The 25,762-nt window shown below is 39.6% G+C and overlaps 1 protein-coding gene across 8 annotated transcripts in view; it reads left to right on the top strand.

The window, feature by feature from the left end:
* The window catches only part of DPYSL5 (dihydropyrimidinase like 5), a 132,133-nt gene that overhangs the window by 75,841 nt on the left and 30,530 nt on the right, over positions 1–25,762 (top strand). For all 8 annotated transcript variants that reach the window (XR_002323941.2, XM_020983897.2, XM_020983894.2 and 5 more), the window contains one exon: positions 23,041–23,199. Coding sequence is in view for 7 of the 8 variants with exons in the window: in XM_020983897.2 (XP_020839556.1) it covers positions 23,041–23,199 (159 nt within the window). In the remaining variant the exon portion in view is untranslated. The remainder of the gene's footprint in view (positions 1–23,040; positions 23,200–25,762) is intronic.

Below are 25,762 nucleotides of genomic sequence, written 5' to 3'. Positions count from 1 at the left end.
CCAAGGCCAGTGCTTTATCCACTGTGCCACCTAGCTGCCCTGATCCACCCTATTTTTTAAGGGAGTATTAAACATTCCTTTCCATGTGACAGTGAGTCACTGCATTTCCACCAGTTTTTAGATATGAGTTCTTGTGGCCTATACTGTAGAGCAGCTTTAAGGGGTGCCATATTGGTCCCATGGCACTTATTCCAGTTTGCTGTTACCCCTTAAGGACTCTCTCTGTATCTGAAATCTTCCTCAAAGTTCAGAGGATTCCTGGGAGAATAGGGAAATGATGAGTCCTCTTTTCTAGGGGACTCAGACACCCACTTTCCTACCTCTTCCCTCTCAGCCAGAGCGTATAAAGACCACTTAGGACAAAAGGGGAACTGGTAGCCTTCTTCCCCATCGGGGATCTTCTAAAACACACTCACCTGGGCCCAGAGAAGATTTGCTAAGGTTTTAGGTACAGGAGGACCCACTACCAGCAGCCCTGGAATAGAAATTTACAAGCAGCTGATGTCCCCCTAATCCTCGGAAATAATGTTGCAAGAGAGAAAATGTGTGTGGGGAGAAGGGAGTCTACTGAAATGGCTTACTTGTTATTTTCTGTAGGTAATGTTGCATCTCCTGTCTCCAAGCCTCATGTACTTGCCTGGAATGTACTTCTTTCTCATCTACTTTTAGTATCCCAGCTCCTTTCAAAGCTAAATTCAGTTGCTACTTCCTACATGAGGCTTTTCAATCTCGTTTCCCCAAATATTTGGGTCCATCCCTCCTTATATTAATTTGTGTGGTTTTTTAAAATAGATTTTCATTGATATCTTTTGATTTTGCACTGTCTACTTTTCCCCCAGTTTCTTTCCCCCTCGCCTTCCACCTCCCAAAGAGCCATTCCTTATAACAAAGAATTTAAGAAAGAAAAAAGGAAGAAGAGATATAACCTTTTGTGGTTTTGTATGTATTTGTCTCTGTACTTATGGTTTGCTCCTGGTTCAGCCTCAAGGCCACATGTGGCCTTTTAGGTCCTGGGGTTGCAGCCTTTTGACTGAATCCAAGTGTTACAGAACAAATCCTTTTACTAAGGGAATTTGTTCTGTGAAGTTTGGATTCCGTCAAAGGGCCACACTTGAGGACCCAGAGGGCCACATGTGTGCTCAGCTGCAAGTTCCCCACCCCTGCCCTAGTTGAATACATGCTCCTTGAGGTCAGGGATTGTTTTATTTGTGACCTTGTGTCTACTGTGCTCACCACAATGCTCAGTGCTGTGCTTAATAAATGCTTATTTAATTGAATTGAATGTGTTCCTTCCCTTTGTATGATCTCTCCTCACTCAACAATTTATCAGGCCAATCTAGATCATCATCATGGATTTGGGGGTCACGGGTAGGAGGGAGAGATGAAAGAATAGGAGAAGATGAGGAGGAGCTGCATTCAATGTGGCAGTTCATTGATTCATTCTGCTCTCCTTTACTTCCAACATGGGCTGATTTGTGTGTGCTTGGATTTTACTGGTTCACATAACTTATCTGAAAGCCTCTAACAGTGTTGCTCTTAAATCAATGAACTCTCTGGGAGCCTCGTGACACCATGTAGCCAGGGCCCTTGGATAATGGATGCTGCCCTTCACCAATGCTACCTGATGCTGTAGCCCCACTGGCTGCCTAGGGCAGACTTAAATATAGCTTCCTGATCATTTTCCGCAGGACCTCAATTAAACAGTTTGTTTATTTCAACAGTAAGTTGCCTCTTACCAGTAATTCTGCATACTGCAGAATAAGGGGAGGGAGGGAGAAGAGAAAGAAGAGAATTTTGCCTCTTATTAGAGTCTCTTTGTTTGGGCTGGAAAGCTTTACCTGTAAAAATGGTTTACCTCCCTTGACAAAGACAAAGCCAGGTTATCCCCATGACAAGGTAATTAGATGTATCCTTGGAACCATACTGTATTACTTTCCTCATCACTAGCCCAATCTGAGTGGTGTTTATTGTCAGCTAGAGGCAAAATTGGCATGTCCTCCTCCTGCAACATTGTACAGGAGGGATCTTGGGCTCTCCAAGGCTGTGTCTATGGAATGCTGGCTTTCACAGGTCCTACCGAGCTGCAGAGTTGTTGTGTGGAACCATAGCAATGGACTATGTGTCTGTGTCATTCAAGGACCAGGCCACCTAAGTTAGTGAGGCTCAGCAGAGGGGTGACTACTACTAAATGAAACCTTTTTTTTGGCCCTGACAATTCATATAATTATCTACTAAGGTAAAGATGAGCCTATGGTCTGTTGCTGCCTCTTGATCTCATAGAGTGACAGAACAGTGTAATAGAGCTTTGACTCTGGAGTCAAAAGATCTGAGATCAAATGCTGATTCTACCCTTTACTAAAGTGAAAGAAAAACTCAGCACTCTTCAAAGCCTGTCAGAGACAATTCATTAATATACAAACATTCTTGCTTGGAGAAGGGCCCAAACAGGCCATGTTTTCCCTGCTAACTGGAATTCTTTCTGTCCTAAGCAACTCCAGTGACATTTTATAGTAATCTTAAAACAAAAGACACAATTCCATTGCAAAGTAAAAACAAAGGCACCAACAAAGTTTAGGGTATTTTGATTTATTTAAACAGAGAAAATAATGTCAATATCTTAATCCCAAAGCAGATTGTAACCATCCCTGCCTTCCCCAAAGGCATGAATCTTGAACTTCAGAATTTCAGGCATCTTCTAACTGGCCTTGGGAAATTTATTGGTGCCCCTGAAATCCTGCTACTCTGCCCACTGGGATAGCTTGCCCTGATTCTTCTCCTTCTGACAGCTATGTGTACATCTTTCATAGCACTTCTTCAGCCTTGGTACATGAGCATGTAATGGGTTCTGGAAATCGCATATATGATTTAAATTTCCCATCAACTTTACAAAGTTATGGGCCCTCTACACTTAAATCATGATTGTCAGGGCTATTCCTTTAGTGGCTGTGATTTTCAGTGCCTTTTGTTTACAGTAAGAGACATTACTATACCAAAAGAGCTGACTTAAAAGGGAAGCCGTGATGAATGTCAAAGTGAGAATTCTGTACATGAGAATTTTCATACATGGAACAAAATAGTCATAAAATGACAGTAGAACTCATGGCCAGATTAAAATGGCATTTGTATTAACCTTACGCTGATGGAGTATGATAGCTGCTTTTCTAAGAATTGCCATAATTTCAGTACAATGACACTGACCTCTGGAGTGATGTTTAACCTCTTTTGCAAGAATTTCCTTATTTTTAATTGGTTATTGAGATAAACAGAAGTGGAAAAAGTTGAATTTCGTAAGTAAGTTTTGCTATGCCATGTCTATTTTGAGATCTGTCAAATCTCCAGTCCCTGAGAACTAGGACTTTGGTTCAATTAATTCACCTGCCAGTCAGAGGGACAGTCCTGCCTTTTGGACTTATAAAAAGGTATTGTGGCATAGGTAGAATGCTACCAGACTTGGAGTCAGGAAGAACCAAGTTTGACTCATCTAGCTGTCTGAACTTAGGCACTGTCTCTGAGATTCCATTTCCTCATTTGTAAAATAAGGATAATAATGCTTCTAGTACTTATCTTACAGAGTTGTGATGAAGATCAAGTGAAATAAATAATAGATATAAAGTGCTTTGCAAACTTTAAGGCTATAAAAATGTCAATTATTATTCTGTATTAATGAAACTCTTCCATAAAATGGTAGTGTTCCCTAGTACATGGTTTTTGTCCTAATTATCATCATCATTACTCTGTGGACTCTCTGACAAGTGATTTATAATCACGCACATGTCTCACACTTTGGAAATACAGCCATCAGCCCTTCATCAGCTCCTGACTGAATATCTCAAGCACTTAGGATGACATGTGTGGGCTTTCGAATTAAGAGTTTTCTAGGTAATCAGCAAACCATTTTAATGTCAGAATCAAAATCCCTTGCTGCTTCCTTAGGCTCCAGAAAGGGAAAAAAATGGAATAAGTTTGCATTCTTTGTACAACCCTGTTTCATTTGATTTCATTGGTGACAGAGAATGTTTATACCCTACATTACTGTAGGGCATCATCAGTCCTGAAACTGTCAACTGTACCATCATAAGACAGCTGGCCATAGGCCCTGAGTGAACTTCTCAGGAACTCCTTTTCCCTTACAAGTTCAAGGTCATATCTCTGAACTCCTGAATTTGGGATCACTCTTGAGGCTTTCCCTAAGGGTGGGATTTGGGGTTTTAGGAACATTGTCCAGTGACATTATGGATTATGGGTGAGCTCTTTGCTCCTTCCCAGACCCACTAAAAGTTTATGGAAGGAAGAATGGGAAGGGAAATATTTCCTCCCTTCCTTAGGCCTAACCTCTGTTGCCCTCAAAAAGAAAAGGCACAAGGGGGGAAAATACAAAAGGGGAAAAAAGGGCCAGCAGCAGTTTATCTGCTCTCTTTTATGGGGCAGTAAAGAGGTAGAGAGGGACTATTCTCTTCAATAGTCTTAGCCAACCAAATCATCTTGGGGGCAGCTTCCAGGCACTGAAACCCAATCTTCTAGGAGACACCAAGCTTTGCTCCAAACCAAGCACTTCATTCTTGGAGCAGCCTTAGTCTCTGAGAACTAATCAGCAGTTGTCTTTGGCCTCTTAAAAGTGCCAGTAGATAAAACTATAGACTCTAGGGAGACAGGTGGTGTTGTTCAGTAGTTTTTTGTTGTTTGGGATTTTCTTGGCAAAGATAGTGGAGTGGTTTGCCATTTTCTCAGTTTACAGATACGGAACTGAAGCAAACGGGGTTAAATGACTTGTCCAGGGTCATACAGCTAGCTTAAGTGTCTGAGTCCGGATTTGAACTTACAAAGATGAGTCTTCCTGACTTCCTGCAGGTTCAGCTCTCTATCCACTGCTCCGCTGACCATCAAAGACTCAAGCCAAGAGTTAGGTAGTAAGCTCACCAAATTGAAACTGCCTTAATAGAATATGTTAAGTGCATAGAAGAGGGAAGACAGTACCATGAGACACTGGGAGAGGTTGGGAATTGCTTCTAGGGAGGAAGAATCAGGGAAAGCTTCATGGAAAAAGGTCACATCTGAGAAGATTAAGAATTTCAGCAAGCAGAGATGGTGGGAGGCTAGAGTTTGGATGGGGACCAAGTATACAAATGCCCAGAAACAGAGGAGGGAAGAACAGGAATAGGAAACAGTAAGTGGTTCACTGGCCAGAACATAGAGTAGGTTGACTTTGAGGGACTATATTACTGGAGCCCACAGGGCCTGGGAAGCTATGCGCATTCTCTCTTCTGTGCCCAGGCATGTTGTTTGAGCTGCCTTCAGTCCTGGGGAATCTTTCCTGAAAGGGGACTAGGCTCCATGTTCTCATGCTGTTTGGCTTATTAAACACTTACCCCAGTGTCCTGGAAACAAATTTACTTACAGTTTAGGTTATGGCATCTGGAGTTTCCCCAAAAAAAAGAAGAGTTAAAAAGGTTCTAAAATGAACAGCATACGGCAGGCATGGGACAGGTAATTTATCATTGCACACAGAAGAAATGTTAAAGATAAAAGACACAGGGTATTAACAAAACAACTTAAAACAGGATTCAGTAACAACTCATAAGTGCTAATATATTCTTTTGGGAAGCTGATACTAAAGCCTCATCAGAATATAAAGTGGTTTGCAGGACTTGATAATTAGCCATTTTATATTTCACCTTGACATTGCACTGTCCAAACAACTTCTGTTATGTCTGTTGGCCAGTCTTGAATTAATCCCCTTGTTGATCAAGAGCACTGGAGTAGTTGCCAGGGACTTCTTCTTTGCTGCTATTCAGCTCATACTTTAGGACTTCACGGCCTCTAAGCTTCTTAAATTCATAAGGTCAATCCCAAGCGTGGACACATCCATAGACAGATCATCATTAATCAAATATTAGGGAAGAACAAAAATAAATAAGGCAGCCAGAGGCCCAGGCGCGAGTGTGCCCAATTGAGTCCTCCTAGACAAGCTGCCACGTAAGGACACAGTTTCTATGATTCTGTGATGAAAACAGGCTAGCCTTTCCCCACCCCTCACGGGAAATCCTAGTTACGGGGTGTCACCTGGAGAGTTGAACAAAGAGAGATGGCACCAGAAGCTGTCTCTTCTGTAAACTGACACAGCATCCCACAGCCTTGCAAATGTCATAATTGATCAAGAGAACCAAGGGATCACTTGGGGTTTGCTGGGCCATAACAAAACACCAAAGTCTTTCCAGTGCTATTTCACTGCAAGGCTGGAAGCCGGTCACGTAGAGTATGCTCTATGAGATGTGCCTTGTTAAAACTGCTGAAAAGGAGTAATGTGAAGTAAGACTGGAAAGGTCAATGGAATTTAGACTATGGAAGGCCTTCAGGGCCAAATGGAGTATGTCTCTTGTTCAGTGATTATGCAGTGGTCAATCACTGAAAGTTTTTTAGTGTTCACATGACATGGTCAGACCTGTGTATTAAAAATTATGGTACCTGCTATTTATTTGGCACTTTAAAAATGCTATCATATATCGTTGTATTTGTACTTCATAACAATTCTACTGTGAAATAGGTATTGGGTTTTTTATTTTTTGCATAGATCTGTGATTTCATCTGTGTAGGGAACTCCCTGTGAAGGGAGATCCTCTACCCAGGCAGATCAACACCTTCTGTGAAACCTATAGTCTTAGAGAGATGCTATGGACACTGGTCACACTGGCTCTGTGTGTCAGAGACTGGCCTTGAACCAGGTCTTTGTGACTCCAAGGCCAGCTGTCTGGCTACCTCTTAAAATATTTACTATAATAATAGTAATTATTATAATATGATATAATATATATTATAATATATAATAATATAATAAAAATTATTATTATACTAACCCTATTTTACAGATAAGAGAAATTAGGCTTGAAGAGGTTAAATAATTTTCCCAGAGTCATACAATTAGAAGAAAATAGTTCTTTAGTAGAATTGGAGCTTTAAAGAATAGATATTCTACTCTAGGGTTAGCTGGCCTCTCTTAGAGTAAATGAACTTAAGAAATGCAAGAATTTGGGGAAAGCATAAAAAAACTCAATTGGTTCTGAAATTCACACAGTTGAATTGAATTTCTAAAAAATATTGCAGAGAACTTTTCCACATATCTAACCACAGATGACCCCAAAGATAAGTGCATGATCTGGGAAGGACCTTAGAGATTATTTAATCCAAACTTATTTTATGAAAAATTCCTCATCTTTTGTAAAGAATGAAATGGAATGAAAAATGGAAACCCAGAGAGTTTGAGTGTAATCTGTCACTCCCAAAATCTGGGCTCCCACTGTCCAGGTTTAGTCTTGGAGGTTATCCAAAATTATCACTCTTTCTTAGTTTACTAAGGGTTTACTTAGAGTTTACTCTTAGAAAATTTCCATAAATAGTTAATATAAGGGTTACCATAGGTGTGAATAATTTGATCTTAAGCTTCCTTATAAATACTAAAGGTGATAAATGTATATCACATAGAGGACAATCTTATTTCATCCTATATAAAATGCAAAAGTTGCAGCAGACTCATAAAACCCCACAATCAGAGAAAAGAAATGCAGCACTCATAATAGCCCATGAACTCCCACTGAAAGAGAATTGAACTTGGGTTTGCCACAGGGACAACATTTTGACATTCCAGTAAATCCTCCTCTCTCACAAGTTCTTATGCAGTCTCTTTTGGATTCCCTTAGAAGGCAGACACACTTTAGGGCCACCAAATAGACAAGCACCTTCCCATGAGACCTACACTGTTCAAATAACTCATGGTAATATCAGAAAGCAAAATACAGGCATTCTTCTTCTTCAACTGGTGACTTTAAGTCCCTTACTATTCCTCCTTATTCTTTAAAAGGTCTTTATCCTCTAGTTAGGAAGCCATTGTAGTAATCTAGATGATAACATATATCACACAGAATTTAGAAAAAAAGAGGATGATCTGAATGGGTCAGTATTCTTTTTGAAAAACTAAGTATTAGATTTGAAATTAGGGGACCTGGGTTCTGATCAGGGATGTGCTGGTAAATATTTAACAACCAGCACTCCAAAAAAAAATGTATGCAGAGCACATTTTAAGTTTAATCTGTATTATTAACTTTTTTCTACATGATTTTCTGAAGCATAGACCATCAACAAAACAATAAATCAAGCCCTGATCTATAGAGGTTGCAGATTTGCAAGGTGTAAATGCTCTCATTGAAAAATTAATAATTGGCTCTCTGAGAGGAGCTGGGTCAAAGCCACCCCAGCTTTTCATCCAACCTCTGCTACTTCCTACCTGTGTGACCTTTAACTTCATTTAATCTCTCCAGTGCTGTTTCCTCAAATAAAAAATGAAGGGGCAGTTGGACTAGGTGATCTCTAAAGTCCTTTCCAGCTCTTTGTACTATGATCCTAAGTTTGAAATAATGCTTATTTTTCAGTTTTAATTTTTATTGATATCTTATTTATCCATCACCTTTCTTTCTGAAGATTTCCCCCTCCTCACCATGCTACCCAGCAAACTATCTCTTGTACTAAGAGTGCAAAAGAGAAATAAAAGCAGTTCAGCAAAAGTAACCAACCTGTCACTCAAGTCTGGTAGTATATCTAGTGTTCCACACCCACAGGTCCCCATCTCTACAAAGGAAAAAGGGAGGTACATTTTTTCATCTTAATTTAATTATTACGATTACACAGCATTCGGTTTCATTTTATTGTTATTATTTCCCTTTACATTGTTACATTGTGTTTACTGTTTTCCTGGATCTGCTTATTTCACTGTGCATCAGTTCATGTGTCTTTCTGTGTTTCTTAGAATTCTTCATGTTCATGCTTCTTAAAGCACAGCAATCCTCTATTACATTCAGGTGCCACAATTTTTTAGCCATTCCCCCAAGGACTAATAACTTAAAAACATCACTGCAGGAAGCAGAGGCACTCAAAACACTTACATCAATTTTAGAACATCACCCAAAGTAGTAAGTATTCAATAAATATTTGTTGTTGGATTTGATAAGGATAATGAAGTTGGTGTTTGTCCACTGGAAAAGCATTTTTCAAAACTAATAGCTAACTTAACATTTCTCCTCTCCTACCCTTTTCAGGCTATTTAAAGCTAGACATGCAGATGTTCATTATCAGATCAAAGCTGTGTCTCCAGGAGTCAATCACTCTCATCCTTCTCTGTCATAACTAGCTCTGCCAATCTGGGTCACTAATGCTGTTTTCTCAGCTGAAGGAGATTTTTGGCAGATGCCTTCCTCCCCCTCCCCCACCCCACCCCCATCCTATTCTCTGCAAAAGACCCCTGGCCCTTGATGTAATGGAGAGAACTGGACATCAGAATGAATGGGAGTTGAGTCCTGGCTCTGCCACTCATTTGCTGTGCAGTGTTGAAGTAAGCAGACCTCACCTCTCTGAGTTTTAGTTTTCTCATCTCCCTTCTCCTTTCTCCCAATGTGTTATTCCATCTCTTCTCTCCCTTGTTTTGCAACTTTCCCTACAAAATAAAACTCCATGGGACTGATTTCAGCCCAATAAAAATTCTTTTTCATGTTTTCCACAACTCATTTTTTGATGCACCTGGGAATTTAAAGATAGGAATAATTCTCACAAGTATTTCTCACAAATATTTCAAAATCATCATGGAATCTGACACTTCGTTCATCAAAAAGTCATAAAAACTATTACCAGGTCATTGGCATAAACAATCTTTAAGAAGTTGAAAATGTCAATCACTAGAGAATTACTAGATCAGATATAGGATAAACTGCCCATGTATTTTTGCCATCTTCCTAAGAAGTAAGGGATGTATCTTAATTAAGTAGTGTAGAATGAGTGAAGAAGAAAATATAATACACTCAAAAACAGGAATTACCCATATCTTCCATTCAGAAAGCTCTTTTAAAGTGCCTATTATAGAAATGTATACATATAGCCTATATCGTATTGCGCTGTCTTGGGGAGGGAGGTGGGGAGGGAGGGGGAGAAAAATTTAAAATTCAAAAGCTTATGGAAGTGATTGTTGATAATTCAAAATAAATTAATTTTAAAAAATAAAGGTTAGGGATGAATTTTAAATAGCCTATAATAAATTCTGTACCCTTGCTAAAAAAGTACCTATTATATGCCAAGCACTGAGGATATAAAGAAAAAAAAAAAGGATGTCCTGCCCACAAGAAGCTTACCTACTATTGGGAGGAAGCAACAAACACAGCTAAGTCAGGTTTTGTTTAATTATACAAAGCACTTATGAGATGGAGGAGATGTGACAATTCAAGGGAGGGTTTAGGGGAAGGCCATGGAGATAGCACACTGACTGAACCCAGAACGGAGCTAGGGATTCTAAGAGGCTTGAGGAGGGAGAGCAGGCATGGGGTCAGAAGATGGAATCGTCTGTGCAGGGAACATCAAGAACACCATTTTGGCCAGAACTAGAGGAGGAATGATAGAGAATGAGAGTGGGAAAATAGATTGGAGGCTGTCTGGGCTAGTGGGTAGAGAATTGGCTTCAGAACCAGGAAGACCCAGCCTTCAGGCCTCTCATCTGACATGTACTGGCCGCGTGATCTTTGGCAGGTCAATCAAGCTCTCGAGTGATCTAGGCCAGGGGCGTCAAACTCAGATACAAACGGGAGAGGGTGTTGGCTTAGAAAACAGTAGAGTCGCATTACCTATGTTTTATTGTATTTTTGTTCATTTTGTTAAACATACCTCAATTACATTTTAATCTGGTTAGACATTCTCTGAGACTATAAATTGCAGAGACCTTGCCTGGGGATGGAAAGATTCTTCATCTTTCAGTTCCCTATATCAATTAAATTACATCCTGGGAGAAACCCAGGTAGCTTTTTGTTTGGGATATTTGTTGTGGATCTTCATATCCACCAGGATCCACTAGGATTCTCATAATCACCAACTCTGTCAGGGTTGAGTTAATTTCAGAAGGGAGAGAATATTAATAATTGGGGGGGGTAGGAAATGCTGCATGAAGATGGTACCTGAGCTGGTCCTTGAAGAACTCCTTGAAGGATGATGATGAGGTTCAGCTGTTTCAGTTGTGTTTGACTCTTTGTCAAACCCCATTTGGGGTTTTCTTGGCAAAGATACTGGAGTGGTTTGTCCTTTCCCTTCCAGCTCATTTTACAGATGAGGAAACTGAGGCAAACAGGATTAAGTGACTTGCCCAGGGTCACACAGCTAGGAAGCATCTGAGGCCGAATTTGAACTCAGGTTTTCCTGACTCCAGGCCTGGTGCTCTATCCACTAGTTGTCCAAAAGAAAGCTAGCAATTCTAAGAGACAGGGGTGAGGAAGGAGTGTCTTCCAGGCATGGGAGAGGCAGCCTATGCAAATTTAGGGAGACAGGAGATGGAATGTAGAGTTTGGGAAGTAGCCTATGTGGCTAGAACATGGAATTCACAAAGGGGAATAATGTGAAATAAAGGTGAGGAGGTAGGTTAGAGATATGTTGTTAGAGGGCTTCAAATGTCTCACTGAATTTTTTTTGAGCAGGGAAATGACATGATCAAAACTGTGTCTTAAGAATGTGAATTTGGTGTCTTTTTTTGATAGATTGCTTGTGAGAATGAGGCACTGGAAGCAGGAAAACCAAGAAGCTATTGAAGTAGTGCATGTGAGAGGCAGCAAGGGCCCTGAACTAGATGAAAAAGATGTGGAAGTAGAATTGAGATTTGACAACTAACTGGATATTATATAGAGCGGAGGGAGCGAGGCAAGAATCAAGGATAATTCCAAGGTTATGAACCTGGACGACTAGAAGAGTGGAAGTGCCCTTTGACAGCAATAGGAGTCTTTAGAGGAGGGATGTGTTAGGACAGAAAGGCAATGAACTCAGTTTTGGATATGTTGAATTTAAGATGTTAATGGTGTGTTCAGGTAGAGATGTTCCAACAGGTAGTTAGTCACATGGGACTGAAGTTCAGGTTAGAGATTAGGGCTGGATATAAAGATTTAAGAGTCATTTGAATGGGGCATGGGGCAGCTAGGTGGTGCAACAGATAGAGCACCAGCCATGGAGTCGGGAGGACCTGAGTTCAAATCTAGCCTCAGACACTTACTAGCTATGTGACCCTGGGCAAGTTACTTAACCCCAATTGCCTAAAAAAGGAAAAAAGGAAAAAAAAGTCATCTGAATAAGTTTCTCTAATAAAGGTCTCATTTCTAAGGTATACAGGGAACAGTCAAATATATAAGAATAAGAGCCATTTCCCAATCAATAGTTAAAGGATATGAATAGACAGCTTTCAGGGAAAGAAATCCAAAGCTATCAAAAAGAGTTCTAAATCACTATAAATTAGGAGAATGAAAACTAAAACAATTTGTAATGTACCTTACATCCATCAGATTGGCTAAGATGACAGAAAAGAAAAATAACAAATGCTGAAGAGGCCATGGAAACATATGTACTTTAGTTTACAGTTGGTGGAGTTGTGAACTGGTCCAATCACTCTGGACAGTAATTTGGAACCATACCCAAAAGACCATTCAACTATGTACAACCTTTGACCCCATAATGCCACTACTAGGTCTGTTCTCCAAAGAGAACAAAGAAAGAAGAGGACCCGTATGAGCAAAAATATTTATAGTAGCTCTTTTTATGGTAGCAAAGAATTAGAAACTGAAGGGATGTCTGACAATTGGAGAATGGCTGAACAAGTTATGGCATATGAATGTGATAGAATACTGTTGTGCTGTAAGAAATGATGAAGGGTATAGTTTCAGAAAAACCTGGGAAGACTTGAATCAACCCATGCAAAGTAAAGTGAGCAGAACCAGAAGAACAATTTATACGCTAACAATAATATTGTAAGGATAATCAGCTTTGAGAGACTTAGGAACTCTGATCAACCCAATGACCAACCACAACTCCAAAGGACTCCTGGTGAAATATGTTATCCATTTCCAAACAGTGAATTAATGCACTCAAAGTATGGAACGAAGCATTCTCTTATTGTCTTTCTTTTTTTGTTGTTTTTGGACATGACTAATGCAAGATTTGGTTTGCATGACTGTACATATTTCTAATGAATTTTGTTTATCTTGCCTTCTGAATGGGTAGGGGAGGAGGAAGGGAGAGAATTCAGAGCTAAAAATAAGACTAGATAGGAGTCATCTGCAGAGAAATAATTGAATCCATGAGAAATGATGAGATAATCAAGGGAGAGAGTGGGTGTAGGGAGAGAAGATAAAAGGGCTTATAAAAGAGCATTGGGGAACATAAGGAACACCCATGTTTAATGGACAGGAGGTAGATGATACTCCAATGAAGGTAACTGAGAAGGAGTAGTCAAACAGATAGTAAGAAAACCAAGAAAGTGCATCCAATATGACCTTGTCAAAAGGTGCCATGAGGTCAAGTAGAATAAAGATTGAAAAAAAGACATTTAGCGGTTAAAAGATTGTTGGTAACCTTGGAGAGAGCAATTCTGCTTGAGGGACGTGATCAGAAGCCAGATCACAAGTAGTTGAGAACAGTCCAGTTTGGCTGGAGCTCAGAGTATGGGAGAAGCCAGATTGTGGAGGATTTTGAATGCCAGGCCTTTAAGGAGTTTGGGGTTGATTAGTAGGTGACAGAGAGCCCTTGCAAGTTTTTGAATCCTGGGATGGTATTATCAGATCAGTGCATAACAATTAATCTTGAAGTGTAAAGAATGGATCGGAGGTAGAAAGGAGCTGGTTGAGTTGTTCTGGGCCGGGCTTGATTCATGCTGGTCTGGTGGCCTAGTTTTGATATGGAATGAAATGAGATACTTATAGACCACATAATGTTTAATTAAAAGAGTTAACAATTGCATGGAAGAGATGTTCCATGAGGATACAATATTGGTTCAGATGGATGCAGCTACCCTTATCTCCATAAGGAGATGGACATGATGAGGAGAATGTGTTGACTCCTGCAGCAATGAGGAGTTAGTTCATCAAGCCCTGAGAAGCCTTACAGTTGACCAGGGAGCCACATTAATGATTTGAGCCTTAGTCTCTGGAACCAATTAAGTTTCAACGAGAGTTTCATTGTTTTTTTAGGGGGAAAAAACCTACACGTAGACTGTACTGGGTATATGTTGCTCATACTACAGAAACTATTTCAGTGATCTCAAGCAGGAGGAAATGAAAGCCTGGTCTAAGGCGGTAACAATGGGAATGAAAAGCAATAGATAGATACATAAAATTTCCTAAAGAAAATTGACAGGACTTAGCAACTTCTTAGACACAGTAAGCGTAAAGAAAGAAAGCATCAAAGATGACACTAAGGTTTTGATCTAAATTGACCAAGGAAACATCCTGGTATTTTGATAGACAACTGAAAATGTGGGTCAGGAGTTTAGAAGAGATCTTTGTCAAGGCTGGAAATACAGATTTGGGGTTCATCCATACAGAGATGATGGTGGAAATTGTAGGCGTGGAGATCTCCCAAGGGAAGAGTCCAGAGATTGAAGAGGGGCAAGAACCAAGCCTTGAAGGAAACCTACATTAAGGGAGAAGGTGGTAGTTGAATCCTTTTACTTTGTGTGTGTGTCCTTTATCCTAGCTCCACAGCAGTTAGAAAAGTTCTTGGCAATTGTAATCAAAGGGAAAATGCATCTTCTACTGCTCCCTGGACTAATCTCATAGGCACCTTATGCCCAAAAGCCCCAGGGGTAGCAGTCATGGTCACTGCCAAGCAGACTGTCCCTTCTGGAAGCACACATAGTCCCTTCAACTCCTACCCTGCTGAAATGCTTCCCAAGATTTTTTAAATATATTTTAAACTTAAATACACAATAAGAAAAGAAAATGAAACATATTATAAACTTAAATACAAAATAAGAAAAGAAAAAAGCATTGCCATGTGCACAGCAGATCATAAGAGAGGATTCAAAATATATAGCAATAAATTTCCATTTCAAGAAAGCCTATATAATAAATATTATACATTGTGTCTGTCCGTCTTTGCTTGCTTGTTAGTTTTCTTTTGTTCTCTGCTGTGCACTTTTTACTTTGTTCTTTTTTCCCCCTTCCCCCCCACGAAGGTTACAATGTATGTGTGTGTATATGCATACATACATATATACACATACGCACATAAACACATATGCATACATATATGCATATGGTGGATATCCAGCACATAGGGTGGATAACATCTTCCTTCATAAGTCCAAGTCTTTCCATATTTTTTTAAACCTACCAACTCATCATTTCCAACACCACAACAATATTCCATCCTTACACTGTCTAGTTATTTTAAATAGCCTAAAACAATATTGATTAATATGGCTGACATATAATGTAGTTTCCCTGTTTTTCTGTTTAATTAAATATATTTTAGTTTTAACTTTGTCTGAGATCATGATTACTGCCCCTGCTTTTTTTCCTAGTAAATTCTATTCCTGATCTTTATTTTATGGTTGTGTGTATCTCTTATTTCCTTTCCCTCCTGACTCCTGTAATTTACTTCTACATACTACTGTACTCTCTTTTACTTAACCTGACCACCCCCAAGATCCCTCCTTCCCCCAATCTTTCCCATTCCTTCTTAATTCTATCTGAATTTAGAAGACTTTTATAACCTTCCAAATATATGTTATGCCCTCTTTATCCCATTCCCATTAATCTAGACACCCTTTGATACCCCTCCTTATCCTATTCCCTCTCTTATTTCTTTATAAATTTAGAAGACTTCTATTCCCTTCTGAATGTATATGCTGTTCTCTCTTTAACCCTGATCTGATGTGAGTAGGGTTCCCTCTAAAAATAGCTCCTTTATGCTCTCTCCCCTCCCTATTCCCTCAGCCTTTTATTTCTTTCTGAATTTAGAAGACTTTTATACCCTTCTAAGTATAGATGTATTGTTCCCTCTTTAACCTATTCTCAATGAGAGTAGGGTTCCAGAACTACCAGTCTTCCCCATCTAATTCCTCTGTGTGGGTTCTTCCTCTCACACCTCATTTGTATGAGATAATTACTCATTTTACCTTTTCCTAAATGGTTTCTCTTTTTAGAATCATATCATACTCAGGTCTACCCCAAGTTTTCTTTTGAACTACCTAATTACTAATAACAATCTTAAACATAAGTTTTATATTTCATCATATAAAAAGTAAACAGTCTGTCCTTTCCCAAGATTTTTAAAGTACAGACAGAACTTGTACAGTTATGAAACTCCTCCCACCCCGGAATTTCTTCTGTTGAAAGAGGCACTCTGTCTTTCAAGACCATGCCATGGGAAAGGCACACTTATAAGTTGCCATCATTTTGTCCCTGTATGTCTTTATATTTAGCTCTAAATGCTATTCCATGGGTCAGTAAATTGCTTAATTGGTAAACTGAACATAACAGTGCCTGGCATATAGTAAATGTTTAATAAATATTAATTGATTGAAAGTAGTGAAACATTCTTAATATTAAATTTAGTAATTTTCCATTGACTAAGCTGGTAATGTTTCTGTACAGCACTTTTTAAACCTTCAAGTGATATGTAAATGTGAGGAATTATTATTGCTACCACCATCATCCATCTCTGGCTCTTTGCACTGATTCTCCCTCCTTGTCCTTTGTATCCCCAATGCTTAACAAGTTTGTAGTACATAGTAAGTGCTTAATAAATGCCATCATCTCCATAAACAGTTTCTGATTCCTCCACCCCTACCCCTCAACTTCTAGTGCCTTCTCACCCCAAATAACCTTTTATCTATTTGCTATATACTTATGTATGTACATGTTTGTTTCCCTCTATAGAATGCAAGCTACTTGAGGTGAGGGACTGTTTTCCTTGTGTCTATGTATCCAATGCACCAGGAATAATGCACCTGGCATAGGTACTTAATAAATGCTTGATGCTTATTACCATGTTTAGTTTCAGCACCTCCTCTGCAATTGCCCCAAACTGCCACTAGGCGGCAGTGGCACTATAATTTAATGAGGTCTTGTAGGACAAACTACTTAACTTTGAATTTTGTAGTCCATATTCTTATACTGAAATATTTCAAAGGATGTGTGAGCTCATCAGATGTAGGCATTCCCTCCAATGGTGCAAACCACACGTGCTTGTCTCCCCTGTGCAACTCTCATCTATCTTTCCGTAAATTCACCACAAGGGAGTTAACCAATGTCCTAGATGGCTTCCATATTTTCTTTCAACATTGTGAGTATATATAACTCTGGGGTACCTGGCTGTCCATTGGTTATCCTTGACTCAACAGTGTGAAATTTTATTATTAGAACTGAAAATAATTAAGCATTAAATGTTAAATTCTATCATTCTAATTACCCACTTTGGCATCAAAAGACTTTCTAGGCAGCCTCAACATATGATAGAAAGAACACTGGTTAGACCTGTCTTCTGCCACTTACTAGCTGCATGACTTTGGGCAAATCACTTAACCTTTCTAAGCCTCAGTTTTCTCATCTGTAGAATGGGATTAATTATGAGGAAAGCACCTTAATTATAAAACACTATAAAATGTGAGCTACTTGCTGTTCTTCAACTGCCATAATTAAGAGCAGTCTACTCATCCTGAGTAATTAAGCACAACAGATAAATGTAAATTTCTACATTTAGGCTCAGAACTCAATTATTTGATCACTAGAATGTCCTTGGGCAAGTCACTTAACCTCTATTGTCCTCAATTTCCTCATCCAGGAAGAGGAAGCAGTGTAGAATCTTAGAGTCAGCAGTGCCAGGCTTTGAATCCTTCTATCAACATTTGACTAGCTCTGTGACCCTGGGGCAAGTCACTTAGCCTCTCTGAGCTTCTGTTTCCTTATCTGTAAAATGAGGATAATGATAACGTCCACTCCACAGCATTATTGTGAGGATCAAGTGAAATAATGCACGTAAACACTTTGTAAACCTTAAAATATAAATGTTAGCTGCTATTCTTATTTTCCACAAAATGATGAGGTTGGACTAAATAACCTCTAAGGTCTCTTCCACTTCTAAATCTGTGATCTCATGATCCTAATAACAATAACTGTCATTTCTATAGCACTTTAAGGTTTACAAAGCATTGTCCTCACAACCCACCTATGAGGTAGACAGTACAATCGTTCTCATTTTACAGATGAGGAAACTGAGGAGGACTCAAGAAGCCCAACATCATATAGTTAAGTTACTAAGGATCAGAAACAGGGTTCAAACCCATCTCCAGTGTTCTTTCTACACCACACCCCTCATTATAGGATGGAGAAGACCTGATTTGTCATCGACTTATGTAAAAAAAGCTTGCTATATGATAGTAAGCTCAGTATAAGCCAATTTTGTGACTAAATGCTAAAAACATTTTAAAATACCATTATTAATGCAGTCTCAAATTGGATTAATAGAAATATGGTTTTCAGATCAAGGAGGGTAATAGCCTCCTACTTTAATAGCCTGCTACTAAAGGGTACTTTATGCTGATCAGACCATATCTGGACTATTGTATTCTGTTCTAAGCACCACTTTTAAAATATTTTATTAATCTTTCTTTTGCATCCCCTTCATTTCCAAATATATCCTCCTCACAGAACCATCCTTATAATAAAGAATGAAAAAAGAAGAAAAGAAATAGTTCAGCAAAACTAACACATCATCTGTCTGACATATGTCCCATAATCCTCCACCTCTACAATGGAAAAAGGAGTTTAACCACTCATTTTTAATAGTTTTTTTTAATAATAATAATATTTAGCATTTCTAATAGTGCTTTACAAATATTATCTTATTGATCCTCACAATACCTTGGGAGATAGGTGCTATTATTATCTCTATTTTTCAAATGGGGGGGGGAAAGGCAGACAGAGGTTAAGTGTCTTGTCCAAGGTCATATGGCTAGTTGGTGTCTGAAGTCGGATTTGAACTCAGATCCCATGCTCTCTTTTCTGTACCTCCTAGCTACCTATGTCCAGGAGAATGTGATCAAGATGGTAAAGGTTCAAGAAATTATAAACATGTAGAATGTTTGAGACATTTTAAAATGTTTAGTCTAGAAAAGAAAAGACCTAAATAAGTTTGACTGCCTTCCAGTATTTAAAGGACTGTCATCTGGAATAGGCACTAGACTTAGCATATGCCATATTGAAGACCAGTAGGTGAAAGTAACAAGGAGAAATAGTTCAATGTAAGAAAGAGCTTTCTAACAATTAGAGCTGTCCATCAGTGGAGAAGACTAGGTTTTAAAGTGGTAAGCTCCCTTTCATTGGAAGCATTCAATCAGGGAACAACAAATTATCTGTTAGGAAGATGTGGGAAAGACTCTTGCATCAAGTAGGAGGTGGACCTCTATAGGTCCCTTCCAATTGTAATATTGTGTGCTTTTTTTTTTAAGGCAGTGGGGTTAAATGACTTGCCCAGGGTCACACAGCTAGTAAATGTCAAGTGTCTGAGGTCGCATTTGAACTCAGGTCCTCCTGACTCCAAGGGCAGAACTCTATCTACTGCGCCACCTAGCTGCCCCTTTGTGAATTTTTAAAATAGAATTTCACGACTCCTCTCGAAATAATTAAAACTGACCTAGAACTGAGAAGGACCCTTCTAGATAAAGGTTTTGAGGTTCTGCTAAGGTCAGGAGCAGTGCTGGAACAAATATAATCCCATTTCATACCTGGCTGCTCTCACTGCCTGTTCCCCTTCAAAGTAATTCTTCAATCAAAGGCTAAATTCCCTTTTGTGCAAGAAAGATGACTGCTTTCCAAGATAGGTGACACATAGAAGCAGATGACCTTCTAGTTATTTCTGAGAGTTGTTTTCCGGCCTAGCAGTAATATGCCAGCCAAAAAAGAATTCTTTTTAATTTAAAAATGTTCCAACTTTGTGTTACAACTAAAATAATCCTTTCAGAACCTCTCATGTTTGATTGGGATGAAAGGAGGACACACCTGTGCAGACCAGGTAAAGAAAGAGGAGGTTGATAAAGCACAAAAGAAGACTATTAGCAACTCAGTCCTTCATGAGATTTATAGGCTAGCCTAAGATGCCCAGAAGGGCAGGGGTAGCATCCTAGAATCATAGATTTAGGGCTAGGAGGGACCTCAGGAGCTATTGAGGCCAACTCCCTCATTCTACAGATGAAGAAACTGAGGCAGAGAAAAGTGAAGTGATTGGCCAGCAAATGTCTGAGGCAGTATTCAAGTTTAGGTTTCCCTGACTCCAAGCTGACCCCATCTCCTGCTCCATCTTGCTCCTCAGTTAAGAAAAATCCTTCCCTGAATCTTGACAGCATAGGAATGCAAAGGTCCTCTTTGTTTCTATAGATGCAGGTACTTCTGAGGCCATACCCCATTAATTGTTAGCCAGCCCCATGGCAGTCCATACAGCCAGCCTTCTTCAGGACTGCAGGAGTACAAGTGAGAGATCATGGTGTATTGGGAAAATTCTATACTGAGAGTCAAGGCAGGTGGGCATGTACTAAGTTCTTAATAAACACTTACTGAGGGGCAGCTAGGTGGTGCAGTGGAGATAGCACACTGGCCCTGGAGTCAGGAGGACCTGAGTTCAAATCCAGCCTCAGACACATAACACTCATTGGCTGTGTGACCCTGGGCAAGTCACTTAACCCCAGTTGCCTCACAAATAAAAATAAATGCTTACTGAATATAACTTCAGATATATACTTAACATCTCTGGACCTCAGTTTCATCTGTAAAATCAGGGACTAGACTAAAGGAACTCAAAGGTTTCTCCCAGTTCTGATATTCTAAGACTCTAGGTAACTATTATGTCTTAGAGTTTTTTCCATATTTTTTTTTGAGGCATTCAGGGTTAAGTGACTTGCCCAGGGTCATACAGCTAGTGAATATATGTATCTGAGGCCAGATTTGAACTCAGGTCCTCCTGACTTCAGGGCCATTGTGCTATCCACTGTGCCACCTAGCTACCTACTCTCCATGACATATTTATTAGGATCTTCAAATAGCAGGAGTTTTTCTTTCTGTTCCTCTTCTTTCCCCCCACTCACTATTAGAACACTGGCATCTTCTCATTAGAATGAAGAACTTTGGAAGACCCTGCTGGGTTGTGACTTGAAGTTCCACATCTTAAACAGATCAGACTCTTAGAACTCTTGGTGATTCCGAAGACATATATCAACTTCATCAGTTTACCCAAAGTCTACCTGCTTATCTTGATTTTCTTCTTAGCTTCTTGATGCCAAGGAATTTGTCTGAGCTTTAAATGCCTATGTCTAAATGTCTAGCCTTGCATGTAAACATATATTCATTCTATCTTATTTATTTTCAGTTGATCTTTTGCCAGATTATGTTTATAAGAAATTAGGGCAAATATGACTTTCCAGAATGTTAGAGCTACTTTGGATATCATTAGATCTAAACAATTCATTTCATAGATGAGGATGATAAGGCCAAGATCGCAAAGTTATAGGAGCAGAGCTGATCAGTCAGTCAAGGAGCCTTTATTATGCTTGTGCCAAACACTCTGCTAGGCACTGGAGATAATTTGTCTATATATGAGGACATGCTGAACAAATACAAAATAAACACAAGGTAACGTGGGCACTGACAGTTGTGAGAATCAGGAAAGGCTTTGGGTAAGAGATGATGCTTGAGTTTCATCTTTTTTTTTTTGGTTGGACAATGGGGGTTAAGTGACTTGCCCAGGGTCACACAGCTAGTAAGTGTTATGTGTCTGAGGCCGCATTTGAACTCAGGTCCTCCTGAATCCAGGGCCAGTGCTCTATCCACTGTGCCACCTCGCTGCCCTGGCTTGAGTTTCATCTTGAAGGAAGTCAAGAATCCCATGAAGTCTTGGTGAGAAGGTGGTGCATTGGAGGTGGGGAGGAGGAGAAAAGGGAGGTAGTCAGGCCTGTGGGGATGGGAGATACAGTATTGTGTATGATAAACAGAGAGAAGGCCAATCTGGCTGGACCATACAGTTTTGGAAGCGCAATGATGTATAAGGCAGGAAAGATAGGTCCTAGTCAGATTGTAAAGAACCCTGGTCTCTTCCCTCCCAATTCCAGTCCAGATTCCTTTATATTTTATTTTCAATTATATTTATCTTTCATTCACTTCCCTTTTTATTCTTCTCAATTCCTTTTGGTGATATCATATACCTTTTAAAACTTGAACTTTTCCCTTCTAGGCATCCCTGCCTTACATGTTTTACTTCAGTCTCTAAGAAAAGTAGAATTCTATTTTTCAGTTTTAGATTTGGATTAATTGAGTCTATTCTTAAAATAGACTATTCAACTAGAATACTAATTTTTCGATCAAATTGAAATGAAATTTAAAATAATTAAAAACACAGACATGGCCAATAATGTTGGAGGCAAATTTTTGGCTTTACCATATCCAAACAGAACTTTTTTTCCCTATATATAGTAACATTCTTTCCATCGTGCCGTGTTGCCTCCCTGCAAAAAAAAAAAAAAACAACAACAAAAAGAAAACCCTCTTGCTGAATAGGAAACTGCTTGCAGAGATCAAATGGCTCTCTGCTCTGCTAAGAGTAAGTCAGGGCTTCTTAAACTCTTTCCACTCATGACCCCTTTTTGCCCAAGAAATTTTTATGCAACTCCGGGGTATATGAGATAAGTATACATATCAAGCATTTATTGATAATAAATCATGAAGAAATTCATTTTAAAGTGATTCTTTGGTATATATATAATGTTACCATTTATTAAAGATGAAAGCAAATTTGCATGCTAATGAGAGGGATATGCTCATTTATTTATACATAAAGAATTAAGTCTTGGCAGAGTATTAGATACTGATATTTTGTTTGTTCAGAGACCTTTTACTGTTGCCAAATTTTTCACGACCCCATATGGGGTTGCAGCCTACAGCATAAGAAGTGCTGGAATAAATTACCTCCATTTTGTTTTTGTGGGGGTTTTTTTGTTTGGTTGGTTTTTGGTTAGGCAGTGGGGTTAAGTGACTTGCCCAGAGTCACACAGCTGGTGAGTGTTATGTGTCTGAGGCCACATTTGAATTCAGGTCCTCCTGACTTCAGGGCCGGTACTCTATCCACTGCACCACCTAGCTGCATCCCCTCCACTTTGTTATTGTGCGATGACGATGTGACTAAAGCCGTGCTTGTCTCTCTTCTTTCTTCCCACAGGCTGCACTGGTAGGAGGAACAACTATGATCATAGGCCATGTTCTACCTGACAAAGAAACATCCCTCCTGGATGCCTATGAGAAGTGCAGGAACCTGGCTGACCCCAAAGTGTGCTGTGACTACTCACTCCACATGGGAATCACCTGGTGGTCTCCAAAGGTAACAGTTTCTCTAGTTTGACTGTGGTTGTCTTCCAGTGTATATTGCCATCAACATGTTAGCCCGTGGCTCTCCTGGGTGTTTATTATCTCTGTGTGCCTGATCTTATAAGCCAGCTACACAAAACAAAAGAAAAATTAGCTCCAAGACATGGTGATGGGGGAAGGAGAGGGAGAAGGAGGATGGGCCTTTTCGCTAAGGTTGGTAGAGATTTGGTTCTCCAGCATGGTGCCTGGAGCCCTGGTCTTTTGTTGATATCCTCCGTCATAGATGCAATGTCTCCTAGCAATTGAATAGATTCTCTTCAAAGTGATTTGGCTGACTGGGTGGGAGGGAAGAGGGATATCCCCTCTGTTATCCTAAGAAGTTCCTTCTCAGGGCCAAGTTTTCCCTCCATTGCCAGCTCTACTAACAAAATTCATTACAGAGATAACTGCTTAGCCTTTTAAGGAGCTGTGAGGCATGGCCACAGGTTTGCTTGTTTTTTTCTTTTCAACTAAAAGACACTTGTTTTCTTTTCTCCCACACTGGAAAAAGAAAAGAAAAACAAAGCCTGATAACAAATTTGCATAGTCAAATTCCCATGTTGACCATGTCCAAAAATCTTTAGTCCATCAGGAAGCTCTCCATCAGGAGGTGGATAGTATGTATCACTAGCCTTCTCCTGGAATTGTGATGGGTTCTTAAATTAACTAGAATTCTTAAGTCTTTCAGAATTATTTGTCATTACAGTATTGTTGTTGTATACATTGTTCTTCTGGCCCTGCTCACTTCATTCTTCATCAGTTCATACAAGTCTTCCCAGGTTTCTCTGAAACTGTCCTTTTCAACACAATAGCATTCCATTTTATTCATATACCCAGCCAGACTACAATGGGGAGGGCACCCCCTTGGTTTCCAGTTCTTTGCTACTATAAAAAGACCTGCTATAAAAATTTGAGTACAGAGGAATCCTTTTCCTCTTTCTTTCAACAGTTTGGGGGTAGGCCAGCATGGCCAAATTTTCATCCAAGGAAATCCCAAGCTGTTCCTATAATTCTATTAGAGACAGGTCTTCCCATTTTATGAAGAGATCATTGTATATGAAAACCATAGGAGCAATTAACACCTTGTCATTTGTCATTACATATCCCTTATACTCTCCTTCCACTTAAGCATCCCCAGAAAATCAACTGAGTTACATTTTGGCAAAATTGTTGCAGAACAGTTCACAAACTGGAAGTTAATATTCTTTTCACAAGGATACAAGCCTACCATTGCTGGTGAGTCTAGGAATTACACTCACTTCCAAATTCAGTTACACAATTTTAACAAGCAGATATCATTTTTATAAAATTCTACTGCCTGTCTTGGTGCTTGCAGAGGTTTTCCCTAAGACAAAGACAGTAAGGAAAAGAAAAAGGAGGAAAAAATCAAGCCACTGCCCCCACCCCCACCCCAAGGATGGCCTGTCTCTACAGAGCTCCCAAAAGGGATGAAGGTTGTGGGGTTGACTGGAAGCCATTCCAGCACCTCTTTGGATGAGTAACTAAATTGCTTTGCAGCAACATTGACCCAATACGTCAAAAAGGCTGCGGCAGTTCCCTGTTTCCTCTCACACTAAAGGGCCCCTCTGTTCTGGACCCACACTGTAAATTGGATTTAATACTGGGGAGTAAAAATTCTCCTGAGTCCCTGCAACACAATAAAGCCCCCTGAATGTCTCCAGGGATCTTTGGATTTGCCACACCTAGGAAATCCAATCAGAGGTCTGCTCTTACTCCTCAACTGAGACAAGCAAGCTAATAATTTAAATGGAAAACAAAGCCCCAAAAGGGTGTGGGGCTCCCAGACAGGGATTAAGTACTTGGGGTGTTATCCTAAGGATCTACAGCCCCTAAGGATATCAGACAGGCTGCCTAGATTCAGGTCACAGTAAGTCAAGCTGTCTAGGTCTGCTTAAGATAGGAAAAATTGAGCATGGGCAATCTCCCATGTTCCCACCATTGCTAGATGAATGGACAGTCACTAGTATGGTAGGTGTGTAATATCCATACTATTTATATCTTTTTCCATACTCATAACAGGTACATAATATAAGAGTTATTGATATATTAGCATTCATCCATACAAAACTTCTCAAAAAGCTGGTTGAACTTGTAAAGAAAACATAACAGAAGACTGTTAATTACCATCCAAAACGAAAGCAAAAAAAAAAAAGCATATTAATTTTTCTCCCACAGATTCCTGTAATGCTAGGGCATCCACAGACAGTCCTAGGTAGACCAGAGACAGCTAAGTGCCACAGTGGATAGAGAATAAGACTTGGAGTCAGGAATACCTGAGTTCAAATCTAGCTTACTAGCCGTATCATTTAATCTCCATCTGCCTGTTTCTTCAGCTGTAAAATGGGGGTAGTAATAGAACCTATCTCACAGGGCTGCTGTGAAACTCAAATGAGGCAGGTAGAGTGCTTAGCACAGTGCTTTACACATAGTAAGTGCTTTAAAAATTCTTGTTCCATGTCATTCCCTTCCCTGGATAGAGAATCTCTCCTGAGTACCTGAGATGCAGATCTATCGCA

This window comes from Phascolarctos cinereus, unplaced genomic scaffold (genome assembly GCF_003287225.1).
Source record: "Phascolarctos cinereus isolate Bilbo 61053 unplaced genomic scaffold, phaCin_HiC Scaffold_2;HRSCAF=192, whole genome shotgun sequence".
NCBI lineage: Eukaryota > Metazoa > Chordata > Mammalia > Diprotodontia > Phascolarctidae > Phascolarctos > Phascolarctos cinereus.
Note: the sequence above shows the minus strand (reverse complement) of the source record. Positions and strands in the feature narration are given on the sequence as shown.